The sequence below is a fragment of the Neodiprion lecontei genome, chromosome 1 (genome assembly GCF_021901455.1).
Source record: "Neodiprion lecontei isolate iyNeoLeco1 chromosome 1, iyNeoLeco1.1, whole genome shotgun sequence".
NCBI classification, from domain to species: Eukaryota; Metazoa; Arthropoda; class Insecta; order Hymenoptera; family Diprionidae; genus Neodiprion; species Neodiprion lecontei.
In genome coordinates this window covers 8,082,341-8,095,465 of record NC_060260.1, presented here as the reverse complement: position 1 = coordinate 8,095,465, position 13,125 = coordinate 8,082,341, and the positions used below count along the sequence as shown (strand labels likewise).

Genomic DNA, 13,125 nt, shown 5'->3' with positions numbered 1-13,125 from the left:
GAATAATCTACCAAATATGGTGATGTGCAAAGGAGTATGTGAATGTGGGAGTTTAACAAACGCAAATTATCTCAAAGTTATTCCTTCGATGATCAATAACTTTGCCACTTTTGAATAAAAAATTGCCAAGAATTGCTCAATCGAGAAGGTCGAATCGTAGGACAAGTCGTATTTAATGGACAACCCGCAGTGAGATAGGTGACTTGAACATAATACACAGTTTACATTGTGATATTTCATATATTAGTAACTAGATAATTTGAATAACAAAAATAAATGTAGCATTAAGACATGATTCTTACGCTTATTAAACCTTACATAACCATAATGCGAAATTATTACAGCCTGGTTCTTCTTAAGGCTACTCCATCACTGCTCCGATAACTGATGTAGAGAATACACATAACATAATGCTTTTACACATTAGTTAAATCTTTGCAGTTCAAATCGTGAAAATGTCTTTAAAAATTTGATGTAGATGTAACCTCTTAGTGACAACAAAACGTTACACAGCCTCAGAATCAAGCATTTTTTAATTAAAATTGAAGTTAATAGGTCTAAAATCCTCATATAACATTAAAATGTTGCTCAATCTTTCATTGAAACTGGACAATTTATTCACCATGGCTTTGGCGGAGGATTTGACCCACCGTATCTGGGTAGAGTTGCATAGCCACCATAAGGTGCTTGGGGTGCGTGTGGTTGTGGTTGATACGGGTTATATCCACCTGAAATCCATGTATTTAATCAATAAACCATACAAAGCGTTTGCTTTCATCTATTGCACGATATTATTTTTTTCTGACCGAAAAATTCCAAATAATCGAGAGAAAACAACATTTATCGCAGCTATGGACATTGCAATATTCAGCCAGTAAACCTATCAATACCCACGAAATTGCTGATCGGAAACTTTTGAGAGCAGTAAACAAAATATTGTGATTCGATTTGAAAAAATTACCGATATTCAAATGTAATTGTACATTGCAATTACGACTGAAAATGATAGTGACTTGCTATGAGTCGTATTATTGTATAAGAGTTACTACCTTGTGTTGGATAAGGCATTGTTGCATAGTTGTATAATCCGTTATAGCCTGCTGGCATTGGTGGAGGCACATATGTTGGGTAGGGAGTAGCTGCACTAGCACCGTAAGGCACGGGCATTCCACCTTGATATTGCATTGTCGGATATGGCAATTGAGATCCGCCTTGAATATTGGATTGTGACTGTGATTGGGGTGTGTTGCCTGGAAATTAAGTCGCAGTCATATGAATAGTTTATTTTTATCCAAGTAGTAACAGATTCGTTTGTTGCCTATAACTTATATTGTTGGTCTAATTGTAATATGCCACTAGTGCATAATCATACTGGTTAAACGTATGTATAAAAGTTACCTCCGTGATGAGATGGGATCGTTGGTGTTGTTGCCGGACCTGTGTGACTTAGATTTGTGGTTAAATCCTTCATTAATTCCTCCTTCTCGGTTTTGCGGGCAAAGCAGAAGTCAGATATTTTGTTTTGGAAAACCACCAGCAACTATCGAGTGTTACAAGAAAATAAAAAAATTAATAGGTGTGTACATATGCAAAGAAACCGGTATTTTGAATACACAACAAAGTTATTAACCTGTGTAAGATCATTGTAAAATTTAGCTCCTTCCCTCAGGTTGTTCTCAAGCTCTTTGAAAGCATCGTATGCAGATGCCAACTGACACAACATTGCTTCACGTGTACTACCGGCACCAGAATGCTCATTTATAAATGCAGCATGACGTGCCTGCAAGTTTACAAAGATTTTATGTAAATCTTCCAATCTCAGAGAGACATAATAATTAATAAATCAAATTAATATTACAATATCAGCTTGTTGTCTAATACTTAAATAGAAATAGAAAATTTGCTACAGCCTCACCTGAATGTCAGCTACTAGGGATTCTTGTCGAGCCAGACTATCTCGAACTTGCTTTTGTAATGGGCCATAAACTTGACCAATGTGTTCTACAGACATGTTTGGTTCATCAATAGCGCCATCCTGAGATAATGCTGACAAGAATACTGATTTCATATCGGTTGCAGCTGACTTTAATTCGCTTTCAATTGCATCTCGCTCAGCCTTCAATGTCTCAACCTAGACAACATTATTCCAATAATTATAGATATGTACAATAATATCAAAATGCCTCTGGCCAAACTTAAGCACAAATCAACTTACATCCTCCATTAATTTTCTTAGTTGAGAAACAGCCCCACTTTCTTGGAGAGCAGAGCCAGCTGGTACAGTGTTCAACAATTCACTTGGATCCTTACTGAGAGTCTCCATTCCTGAACGAAATGATTCAAATCTTTGTCGGACAACCTTTTAAGGGATGAAACGTTAATAGTTCAAGTTTGAAAGCCACGGATAAAGGATTCTTATTATATCAAATCACCAACACTTAGTGTTTGTACCTTGTCAGCAGTAACAGCATTATTGATGATCTCACGATATTTCCGAGCGTTGACAGTAAATTGTTCGGTGAGACTTGCACTCGGTATTCTAGTCCATCGTTCTTTGAATTGTTCCCGGAGCTGGTCGTCAGAATCCTTTTCTTCTTTCAGCATTCTTTCAGACTGAAAATTAGTGGAGAATTTAGTTGTATGGAAATTCAGATTTTAAAGTGCAGGGAACAAAGAACATTCAATAGATCATGGCAAATAATTTCATTCACTCAGTGATTACCTCGTCCAAGATGTCCTTGTTTCTTTGCAGAAGCTCTGGAAGTTCATTCATTGTTGCTTCGATAGCTTGGACTCCGCCAGCATTCCTCACATAAGCTGCCTTGTCCAGTAAAGATTGAGGCAATTCTGTGCCACTTGTGTCTTCGATAGCAGCTGGCAAATTTAGACTGGCTAAAACGCTGAAAATAGAGGACAATAGACACATTCGCATATTTTTATCTGTGAAATTTGATTCCATGAAAACAACTTTACCTATTCAACATCTGAGTTGATTCTCGTAGCTTGGAAATCTCACTGTTCACTACTTCATTGCGACGCGACTCATAGGATGACAATGCATGATGCACACTCACAGGCAACAGTTCCGCGAACAAATCTATCAGAATATGAAGATTCCATAATTTTTAAATATAAATAAAAAATTATTTTATTCAGTATAAAAATATACATTATCTTCACTATCGTACCGTGGAAATTAGAGCTGAATGTTTCAGAAGGTGGAAGTATCTTAGCTACACTAGCCTTTCCAATGGGATTTAGCATCTTGACATCGGGAATACGTTCGTGATAGATAAAATCATTGTCTTTCTTTGCTTCAGTTAAATTTCTTTGCGCCTTATTGGCATAATCTTGAAACAAATTGGGTTTATTAGATCGCTGTTGAGCAGACTTGAACAATTCGACTGCGTGCTAGAACAAAACATAAAACTGGCGTTAAATCGATTTACTGTTCAAGTTTTACTGAATAGTAAAAGTTATTCAGATGTAAATATAGAAATTAATTTTAAATTAATGATGTAGGTACATAAAATGGAATGAAGAGAAAATATCTCACAAAATTGGATTCATAATATTAACCTACCTCCAATCTAGCAATTTCTTCTCCAATGCTTTTGTTTGTCTTGCATACAAAACTTTGATACAATTCAGCCATTGCTCGATATCCAGCTTGCTTTCCTGCAATCTAAAGTATCATTTTATATTGGTAATTAATCAGAGTATCATTTTTATAGGGTAAATATAATGTGGCATTCTTTTGGAGCACCTCAAAAGTAACAAATACAATAGATTATTTAAATCAAATATAGTTTATGAAACGTACCAATGGAACCCATTCTTTGTCCCAGAAAGCACGGAAGATCTCTTTTTGAAATAATTTCAAAGCTTCGGCGTATAGATCTTCTGCCTGCGCAGCAAGCTTAGCAATAATACCATCCTTCATAGAATCGTGAATTGCTTTGTGTACAAATATTTCTTGTGCTTGAGCTAGCATCAGTGAAGATAATGCGCCGAGGGTATCAGGACTTATATCAGGAGTTGGCTCTTGCTGAATGGCAAGCATCACATTACCTTTCAGATAGTTGAATATACCAGCAGATTGCTGAAGGATTAAAAACCATCAATTAATCATCTAGACTCAATATTTATGCAATGAAAACATCAATGCATAGTCAATATCTCATTAAAAATACAAGTGAATATGGACCTGAAAGAGCTTCGCAGCGAGCTTGAGGCCTTCATCACTATCAAGAGACTGTGTAGCCCCAACTGCGCTTTGCAGGGCAGCAATATTAAAAAGAACGCATACTTTTTCATATGCCAATGAGCTGATTGCTAGAAAAAAACAGTTGGAATTAATGTCAATGTTCCATAATAAAGTATATGTCATGTAGATTATTTTGCTTCTTTATTAAACTGAAAATTGAAAAACTTCCACAAGTGAGTATCACAGGATAGAGCCAATCTGCTTACTCAAACTCAGTTTTCCACCAAATATTGTCCGATCAAAGGCATCCTTCCATTTGAATGGTATTTGAAGCTCATGTGCTGGAATCTTTGCTTCCAGAGCATTGAGTTGATCATAGTAACTGCGAAACAGAGATTATTTTTGTGTAAAAAATGTACATACTTTTTAGTGTGTACACAACTATTCCAAACAAACATAAGAATTTTGCCTCAGATTCTGCTATTGCGTACAATATGTTTCTCAAGATAATACGGGTAAGTGAGAGCCAAGTATCCAAAGCCAATATTTGACTGAAATGTGTTAAAGATTACTGTGTTTACCTAACTACTGCAAATCATGTTCATTAGTCAATTGAAACTGGACACTGGGTGTAACAAGGGTGTAGTTATATGTTACAAATATTTATTTAAGACGTGGCACGATCAAACGAGCAACAAAATTGAGCGAATAGAAAGCTTAAATCATTTTATATCGCGAATAAGTACGTATAATTTCAAGCGGAATGTGTGATGAAGAAAAAATGATAATAATTGATAGATGAATGAGTCATACCTGTAAATAACCTCCAAAGAGCTTTCGTACTTCTCAAAGGCACGCCATAACGCGTTATTACGAAGTTTGTTAAACTCATTTATAGATTCAGTATAATCTTTCTGGTTGTCAGCAGAGTTATATGTTGATTTAATCACATTTGTCAACGGTTTAACAATGTCAACATCTGACGGTTTCTTTAGGGGAACGGCTATCAAGTCTGCCATTTTGACGTTCACTGGTAAAGTGGTGTAAAGTGATGACTACTAGGATCCGACGCCAGTGGCGCGTTGACAGTTAGAGCTCGAGATCACAGGACCGTACCCCTAAATATAGGTACCCTTAGAGAATTAGTCCGTACTGAAATAATGAAGTACGATAACAAAATGAATTCTCAAGTACTATGAGAAAGGGAGACGTGTCGGCTAGTTTTTCTTACTTTATATTTAGCACGGGATCCCCCACAATTGAACACAGTTTCGATTCTCAACGATCGTTTAAACGGGATAAGGTGAAGGAAACCCCACCTTCCATCTACGATACTGATTCATTAATTACTAGTATGCCCGTGGAGTGTCACGTCCCTGGGACCTGTAACGTAATTCGCAAAATATTTACCTCATATCCCAGATCGAAATTAAAAAGCAGTCTATTAACCACAGGGTTGTTTTACATTTATGTTTATTTTCTTGCAATTTGGATGAAGATTTGATGATATCGAGTGTATTGTCAATAATATTCGACCCAGGTCAGGAAATTATCAAATTCAACATACAATCACGAAATCATCCACTACATATTTGTTATTATCGGACAATATGACTCACTGATTTCATATACATAAAATTAACCAATAACCATAGATATTTCACAATTGTGTATAACAATTATGTGCGTAACGATGATTAAAAATCAACTCTAAAACCGCGCATGTACTTTACTTGAAAACAGTTTTCAGTACCGCGAATCAAAGTAGTGAATAAATTGAAAATATTGACATCATCTTATAACCTTCATTTCTTTATATTCTATCTTTTTTTTTCTACATGTTCCCAGATTAATTAATATCCTCACTTCAACAAATATGACGTTAATTGACGGTGTTGGTGACGAAGTAACCGATTTCTTCATAATAGTCAGCGTACTGTTAGTTGGATGGCTGGCATGGTGTTCTACAAGTATAGCCGATCAGCCACTTATACGTACAGTGTTGATATTGCAACATCGCACACGTACTCGTATTGCAGAACTTAGGGCGAGTAGTCAGATTACAAACTCTACAAGTCGAATCCAAAATCTTGAGCCCACACCTGAAGCTATAGAACATGCAATTGAAACTGTGACCGATACGGTAGATCCGCAATGTCCAACATCATCCGCTGTCCCAGGTAGAGCTAGTGCGACGAATTTCTTACTCATTTTAATCAATTTCTCAATTTATTCACTGTTAATCATATTCCATTGCAATTCTGCAGCTCCTGCTGAAGAACAAAACGAAACAAACTCATCTGTTGCGGCTGCCTCGTCCGAAGAAGTGCTGATCCAAGCTATGGACACTTTCAATAACGATGATTCCGGATTACGACAGAGAATAGTCAAGATCGATACTGCTACGGAATCAACTGATGTACCTGAATCTGCGGCTACTATCACAACCGAGCATTTAGGTGCCGGTGCTGAGCCTGTGGTTGATGAAGCTACCCAAATAACTATAAAACTAAAGTTTATCAACGACGATCAAAAAGTAGTTAAAGGAAGTCCAGAGGAATTATTGGGTGATTTTAAAAGGTGATCAGGGCACTCCATTTTTATCCCAAATCCGTAACACGGATGTGCCTTATGCTAAATAACAAAGATGTTTTGGTCATTCTAGTTGGTATCTCTTATCCTGTAAAAAAAAATTCTATTTGTGACTTTTGTTGTTTGCAGGAAACATTTTGAGGTGGAACTTGCTGCTCAGAAACTAGTTCGTTTGGTATTCAATGGTCAGGTACTTCAACCTGATACTAGAACCTTGAAGAGGTGCGGTTTGTACCATAATTGTGTTGTTCATTGTTTGGTACATCAACCACGACCAAATCCTACGCCTGCAGTTCAGTCAGGCACATCAGACAATGCCTCGCCACTGTACTTTAACCCTCAATCATTCCAAGACTTGCCAGCAAGTGCAGGTCTTGCAGGAGGACGGCACGACTGGGATCTTAGTAGACTTTTAGTTAGCATTTTGACAGTAATTTTGGGTCTCGCTTGGTATTCACGATACCATTATGCTCAGTTATTCACGGCAACTACTACTCTCGCACTATACGCGCTCACCGCTATGTTTACCGTTGCACTTTTCGGCCATTTTTTCCCTGATCAAGATAGTATTAGAAACATTGAATAAAAACGACCTTAATCATTTTGGAAAAACTGGACAATGTTATATGAAATATTTAAAACACAGTTACTACGGATAAAGTGACTTGATCACGTGAAATCTTGAACATTTTGTCTCGGAATAAACGCAATGTCTTTACATTAAGTAAGGACGAAGTCTGTTTTCAATTTTCAGACATTGACCGTTGCATAACAAGAGTCCGGAAAGTATACTGTTACCTTACAAATATCAGGAAGAGGAGAGAATATTTCGGAAAAGAAAATTCTTATGTAAATTTTTCTACCACGTACTACTTTTCAATTTTAAATATATATATATATATATATATATATATATATTTTTTTTTTTTGTAAAATATAGGTGATGAAAAACTGTTGGCATTAAATTTGCTATGAATTAATTCTTGTTTAATTTAAATGATACGCAAATTCTAAACTTTGCCGTGTATATAGAATGTAAAAAAAAAAAAACCATCGTTGTTACATTGAAATAGCAGGTTTATATTTCAGTTACCATGTTACATGCGTACAGAATGCAGTTTGAGTTATTTTATAAATTATTGCCACCCGTGATGAGCTTATGTTAAACTTAACTTGTTTGTTATATTTTCCGAACGTTATCTTTATTTTTAAAATGTAGGAAGAATAAACCAGAGGTTAAAGAATCAAATTGTCAAATTGACTAATAATTAATATAAATCTCAATTTTATTTATAAAATAATTCCTATAATTTACATACATACGCAATCAAAGAACTACTAATTGCCACCTGGCGTTTTCTTATTCCAGTAAAAGATTGAGCCACAATCAAGTATTAGCATAAAATCGTTTTTCAAAACTTTGTTACCTGAATTCAAGTAGCAAAACAAAAAGAAGAGAAACGACGAAAATCGAATACATTATTATTTGGCTTCTAATGTTGTCCCATTGAGTTTAAAAATATTATCTGCTGGTACATTAGAAAAATTAACATTTCCAAACACTAATAATCTTTGATGCAAAGCACTATTGTCCAAGGCAAAATTTCCTACAGGATTTTCAAGTAGGATGACACCCTTTTGGGATTTCGATTTTACATTGACAAAGTGACAAACAGGTAATTTGTTGTTTACATTTGATATGGACGGACATGTACCAGCTGGAACAATTAATATTGTCTGCGTGTGTAGCGACGTGATTGGTGTTGACTCAGTAACTAGTTTTCCATCAGAATACAAATCGTAGTGACAGCCATATATACCAAATATTTTCTCGATCTCAGAATTCAGTTGATTATACGATATGCTGACACCTCCGGTAAAATTTTCTAACAATATGGTGGCTACCGAATTAGTGGCCCCAAATCTTGGTTTAAGATTAACGAGTTTTAAATTTACCCATTTAGAGAATGGTTCTACTTGGGAGTCGTTGAGATGTAGTCTGATTTCGGTAGAATCGGATGGTTTAACTTTTGTTAAAACAAGTTTAAGATTGACCCCCTTAACTTTTTGTTCTTCTTGTATAATAATATCATCGTCAGGAGACATCTCTGCGATATTTTTCTGAGGCGTTTTTGTAATTCCTTCTATGAACGATTTATAGCTAACAGCCACTGCAGCCAAGTTGCTACTAAGGTCCTCAATCTCGTAATACACAATAGCCTCATCAGATGGTACAAGGTGTGCTTTCTTCCTTAGTTTCTGTACACGGTTTATTATTTCACGTGCAACCCCTTCGTGCTGCATTGTTTCATCTGGAGTAACATCCAGAAGAATCAGGATATCTCCTTCACTGTGTGCTTCGTATTGTTCAGAAAATTTTTCAGCTGCTGGACCGGTGAAGCTAAACATAAGCCGAATATCTTCAGGCCCTAATTCGTGACCTTGTACTTCAATTTTTTTTGTTGCAACAAATTTTTGTAGATCTTCATCCGATAGTTGCTTGATAGCTTGCATTATAGATTTGAACTCGCCCTTCAGTCTAGCACCAAGCGTTTTATGATCTGGCTCAGCACGTAATATAACGCCATATTTTTCTTTGTCAGTTGTAGTAGTGAGCTCCCTTATGTTCAATTCTTCAAGTATATATGTTTTGAGTGAATTGATATCTTCTAAAACTTTGGGGTCTCGATGGATTACCACAATTCCTGGCAATGGATATTTTACAGGAATAGTTTTTCTGTCTCTAGCAACTCTTCCGAGCTCAATTACTGTTTGCATGTGAGAAACTGCTTTTTCGATAGTTTCGTCAATAAGAGCTATGTTTGGATCAGGAATCATTTGGTAATGAACGCTGTCCATGTTGCCTTTGGTTGCTACAATTAACTTGGACAGTCGTTGGAACATGAATTCAGTTAAAAATGGTGTAAACGGTGCATTTATTCTCACCATTGTATAGAGAACAGAGAATAACGTGTTCAGCGCTTGTTCACAATCTCTTGTTCCTCCATCACCTTTTATTCGTTTTCTGTTCATTCTTACGTACCAATTGGTTAGATTATCTATAAATTTTATCAGTCGAGGTACGACAGTGTAAAGTCTATAAGCTTGCATTTCTTCTTTTAGAAATTGCAGCAATGACTGAGTAAAAGAGGTGAGCCATCTATCCATTATATTGTCCGACGAGTCAGAAATCTTCTTGGTTTCATTGTAATTAAATGGTAGTTTTTCTTCACGTTCAAATCTCTCAACATTTTGCATCAAAAATCTAAATGCGTTATACCATGGCAAAAATACGTCTTTTATAATGTCTCGCACACCTTCTTCTTTGAAGCGCAAATTTTCAGCCCTGACTACTGGGGAGTTGATCAAGTACAACCTTAGAGCATCAGCCCCAAATTTATTAAGTACTTCTTTTGGATCTGGATAATTCTGCTTTCGTTTCGACATCTTCTGACCATCGGCAGCAAGGACCAGACCATTAGCAACTAGATTTTTGAACGGTGCCTTTCCAAATAATGCTGTAGAAATTACCAGCAAGGTGTAAAACCAACCACGAGTTTGATCGATACCTTCGGCGATGAAATCAGCTGGGAAACTATCTTCAAAGTCTTTGACTCGTTCAAAAGGGTAATGCATTTGAGCATAAGGCATGGATCCAGATTCAAACCAACAGTCAAATACTTCCGTGACACGTTTAAGAGGAGGATGCCCAGGACGCTTAGAAGGAATGGTCAGATGGTCTATACTTTCTCTGTGAATATCTTCAATCTTGGATCCAGTCAACTGCTCTAATTCTGCAATACTTCCAACACACACAATTTCCATTTTGTCCTCGGACACCCAGAGCGGTATGGGATTACCCCAGTAACGATTTCTACTGATGGCCCAGTCCCTAGCATCTCGAAGCCAATTACCGAAACGTTTGTCTTTAACATATTCAGGCACCCAATAAGTTTCAGAGTTTGCGGTTATTAGCTTGTCTTTGAATTGTTCAACCCTAATAAACCAAGATGGAACTGCTTTGTAGATCAACGGAGTATCGGACCTCCAACAGTAGGGATATTTGTGTTTGCTGGTTCCACTGTGAACAAGTTTTCCTTTTCCTTGCAGATGCTTTATGATATTTTTATCAGCAGTCTTGACATACTGACCCAAAAAGTCACTTACTGGCTCTGTAAAATTACCGCAGTTATCAACAGGGCAGACAACAGACTGATCACGAGTTATTATTCCTGCTGCCAAACAGCAGCGATAATCATCCTCTCCGAAGTATGGTGCTTGATGAACAATTCCAGTACCAGTTTCAGCAGTTACGTAAGTGTCGTTTAATACCACGAAGGCTCCTTTTTCCCTCAGATCGCAAAAGTAGTTAAATGGTGGCTCATAGCGTTTACCTTTAAGGTCAGTGCCCTTCCTCTTACCAACTAATGCATACTGATCTTTAGATTTGTATATAAGGTTCAAACTTGACTCAAGTATGACGTAAATTTTATTCGTAGTCAAGTCTTTCGCCTCGACATACTCAAAATTCGGATTGCAACATAATGCCAGGTTACTGGGAAGAGTCCACGGGGTTGTCGTCCAAGCCAAAATAGATATTCCAGGTTCGTCGAGCAGTGGAAAAGCGATTACTACCGAAGGATCGGCGATGTCTTTGTAGTTCTGACCAGATTCAAAATTGGATAATGGAGTATTACATCCGGTAGAGAAGGGCATTACTTTTACACCTTGATATACGAGACCTTTGTTGAATAATTCCTTAAAGATCCACCATATGGATTCCATATACCAAGGATAAAGAGTTTTATAGTCATTCTTAAAATCGATCCATCGTCCAATCCTTCCAACAATAGTTTCCCACTCAGACGCATAGCGCATTACAATGCTTCTACATTCTTTGTTATAGTTGGCTATCCCCATCTTGGCTACATCATCGGGGCCCTTGATCCCAAGCACTTTGTCGACTTCGAACTCTACTGGTAAGCCATGTGTGTCCCAGCCAAATCTTCGCTCAACATGAAACCCACGCTGATGTGCATACCTCGTGACTATGTCCTTTATTGACCCTGCTAACAAGTGACCATAATGTGGCATACCAGTAGCAAAGGGTGGCCCATCAAAGAAGGAATATCTAGGTTTGCCTTTCGACTGTTTTAAACAAGTATTAAATACGTCCAATTTTTTCCATAACTCGAGGATGACTTCTTCCTCTTTGGGAAAGTTTATTGTATCTGGTAGTTTTTCCGTCATTGCAGTGTTACAATTAGATACTTTGTGATAAACGAATGATGCAACCTGCTACTTCGCAGCCGTATTAGATTGATTTGATATTATTGTATTAGCAGCAGAAAACTATTCACGTGTGAATTCACACATCTTCCTTCACGACTCTGTGCAAATACTCTATGCAATAGTCAGCAAAAAACCGATTTTAGTTTAAATAAATAAAAAGTTTCACACCGGCTGTTCAAACGACCTCAACGCAACGTGCTTCTCTCATCAGCAGAAGTTGCAAATTGTTTTTAGGTTATACTATGGTTATATTCTCACAATCACTGTTCTAGTGTTCTAGCCTGATGATACGAGTTTGTTGGCCGTTGAAACCATAGATATGTAAAATAGAGCGTAAGCAATGGTTTAATTGTCCTATGAACGGAATCGAGTCGGTTCTCTAAAGGACAGCAGATAATAATTCTCGCGCTCTCTCTGTCGCTCTACCCATGGAGTGTGGGCTACGAGAGGGGGGATGAAAAGCCTAGGCAGGTATGTGCAGCTACCCCCACTCCATGGGAAGAGCCACAGAGAGGGCGCGCGAATTATTATCTTCCATCGTTCAGAGAACAGTTAAATCTCTTCTGAGCGTCGTGCCGTGCATCAGTCGTTTCCAAGCAATCGGAGTGAAATAACGTGTTCTCAGTATCGGTTCAAGATTCAGACCGCGTTGTTCAGGTGGTGTCACGTTGTTCGATCAGTGTATTTCCACCATACTCATCTGTGAGTAATACACGATGAGCAGCGTGTAGCCTGTGGAAAAACCGAGTGACTGAAATAAAAACACCCTGCGAATGGTGAAGGTGAATTTCGTGTCCCGAGTTTTCATTGTTTTATGTAATTTCAGATTTAAGTGATGTCTATTTTTGGCTCTGTGCAACGAGTGTCAATTTTATTCTTTTTTTTCTTTGGCTGATTTTCGGCAAATGCGCAGTTCCGTTGTTAGCAAATTTATTTGGTCGGTTCAAAGATACTGCTACAGCACAGAAAGTGAGTGTAGAATCGAGTATCGTTACGGTGCGGATTTTCGGATTATAAGAAATTACTGAAGATCT

At 37.3% G+C, this 13,125-nt stretch overlaps 3 protein-coding genes across 3 annotated transcripts; 1 reads left to right on the top strand and 2 right to left on the bottom strand.

Moving 5' to 3' along the window:
- Positions 1 to 220: 220 nt before the first annotated feature.
- LOC107220952 (programmed cell death 6-interacting protein) lies at positions 221 to 5,293 on the bottom strand. The gene is made up of 15 exons (XM_015659770.2): positions 5,021 to 5,293; positions 4,474 to 4,589; positions 4,208 to 4,335; positions 3,824 to 4,102; positions 3,584 to 3,685; positions 3,189 to 3,411; positions 2,974 to 3,097; positions 2,723 to 2,900; positions 2,452 to 2,613; positions 2,216 to 2,359; positions 1,916 to 2,131; positions 1,631 to 1,780; positions 1,399 to 1,540; positions 1,050 to 1,250; positions 221 to 728 (listed from the first exon to the last, which is right to left on the bottom strand). The coding sequence occupies exons 1-15, from the start codon at positions 5,224 to 5,226 to the stop codon at positions 619 to 621; spliced, it is 2,481 nt and encodes an 826-aa protein (XP_015515256.1). The 5' UTR covers positions 5,227 to 5,293; the 3' UTR covers positions 221 to 618.
- A 262-nt stretch (positions 5,294 to 5,555) lies between these two features.
- LOC107220953 (transmembrane and ubiquitin-like domain-containing protein 1) lies at positions 5,556 to 8,067 on the top strand. Its single transcript, XM_015659771.2, has 4 exons — positions 5,556 to 5,747; positions 6,056 to 6,387; positions 6,475 to 6,787; positions 6,929 to 8,067. Exons 2-4 carry the CDS (start codon positions 6,084 to 6,086, stop codon positions 7,383 to 7,385), a joined length of 1,074 nt encoding a protein of 357 aa, XP_015515257.1. The 5' UTR covers positions 5,556 to 5,747; positions 6,056 to 6,083; the 3' UTR covers positions 7,386 to 8,067.
- Positions 7,733 to 12,476, bottom strand: LOC107220940 (isoleucine--tRNA ligase, cytoplasmic). Its single transcript, XM_015659743.2, has one exon. It carries the CDS (start codon positions 12,047 to 12,049, stop codon positions 8,282 to 8,284), a length of 3,768 nt encoding a protein of 1,255 aa, XP_015515229.2. The 5' UTR covers positions 12,050 to 12,476; the 3' UTR covers positions 7,733 to 8,281.
- Positions 12,477 to 13,125: the final 649 nt, after the last annotated feature.

What these genes read in the sequence shown, in the direction of transcription:
- LOC107220952 (XM_015659770.2), bottom strand. Translation starts at nt 5,226, where the DNA reads ATGGCAGACTTGATAGCCGTTCCCCTAAAGAAACCGTCAGATGTTGAC. An exon ending in TGGTGGAAAACTGAGTTTGA is followed by an intron (nt 4,336 to 4,473) that starts GTAAGCAGATTG and finishes GTTTTTTTCTAG; the next exon opens with CAATCAGCTCATTGGCATAT. An exon ending in GATCCCATCTCATCACGGAG is followed by an intron (nt 1,251 to 1,398) that starts GTAACTTTTATA and finishes CTTAATTTCCAG; the next exon opens with GCAACACACCCCAATCACAG.
- LOC107220953 (XM_015659771.2), top strand. Translation starts at nt 6,084, where the DNA reads ATGACGTTAATTGACGGTGTTGGTGACGAAGTAACCGATTTCTTCATA. An exon ending in AACATCATCCGCTGTCCCAG is followed by an intron (nt 6,388 to 6,474) that starts GTAGAGCTAGTG and finishes GCAATTCTGCAG; the next exon opens with CTCCTGCTGAAGAACAAAAC. An exon ending in TTATTGGGTGATTTTAAAAG is followed by an intron (nt 6,788 to 6,928) that starts GTGATCAGGGCA and finishes TGTTGTTTGCAG; the next exon opens with GAAACATTTTGAGGTGGAAC.
- LOC107220940 (XM_015659743.2), bottom strand. Translation starts at nt 12,049, where the DNA reads ATGACGGAAAAACTACCAGATACAATAAACTTTCCCAAAGAGGAAGAA.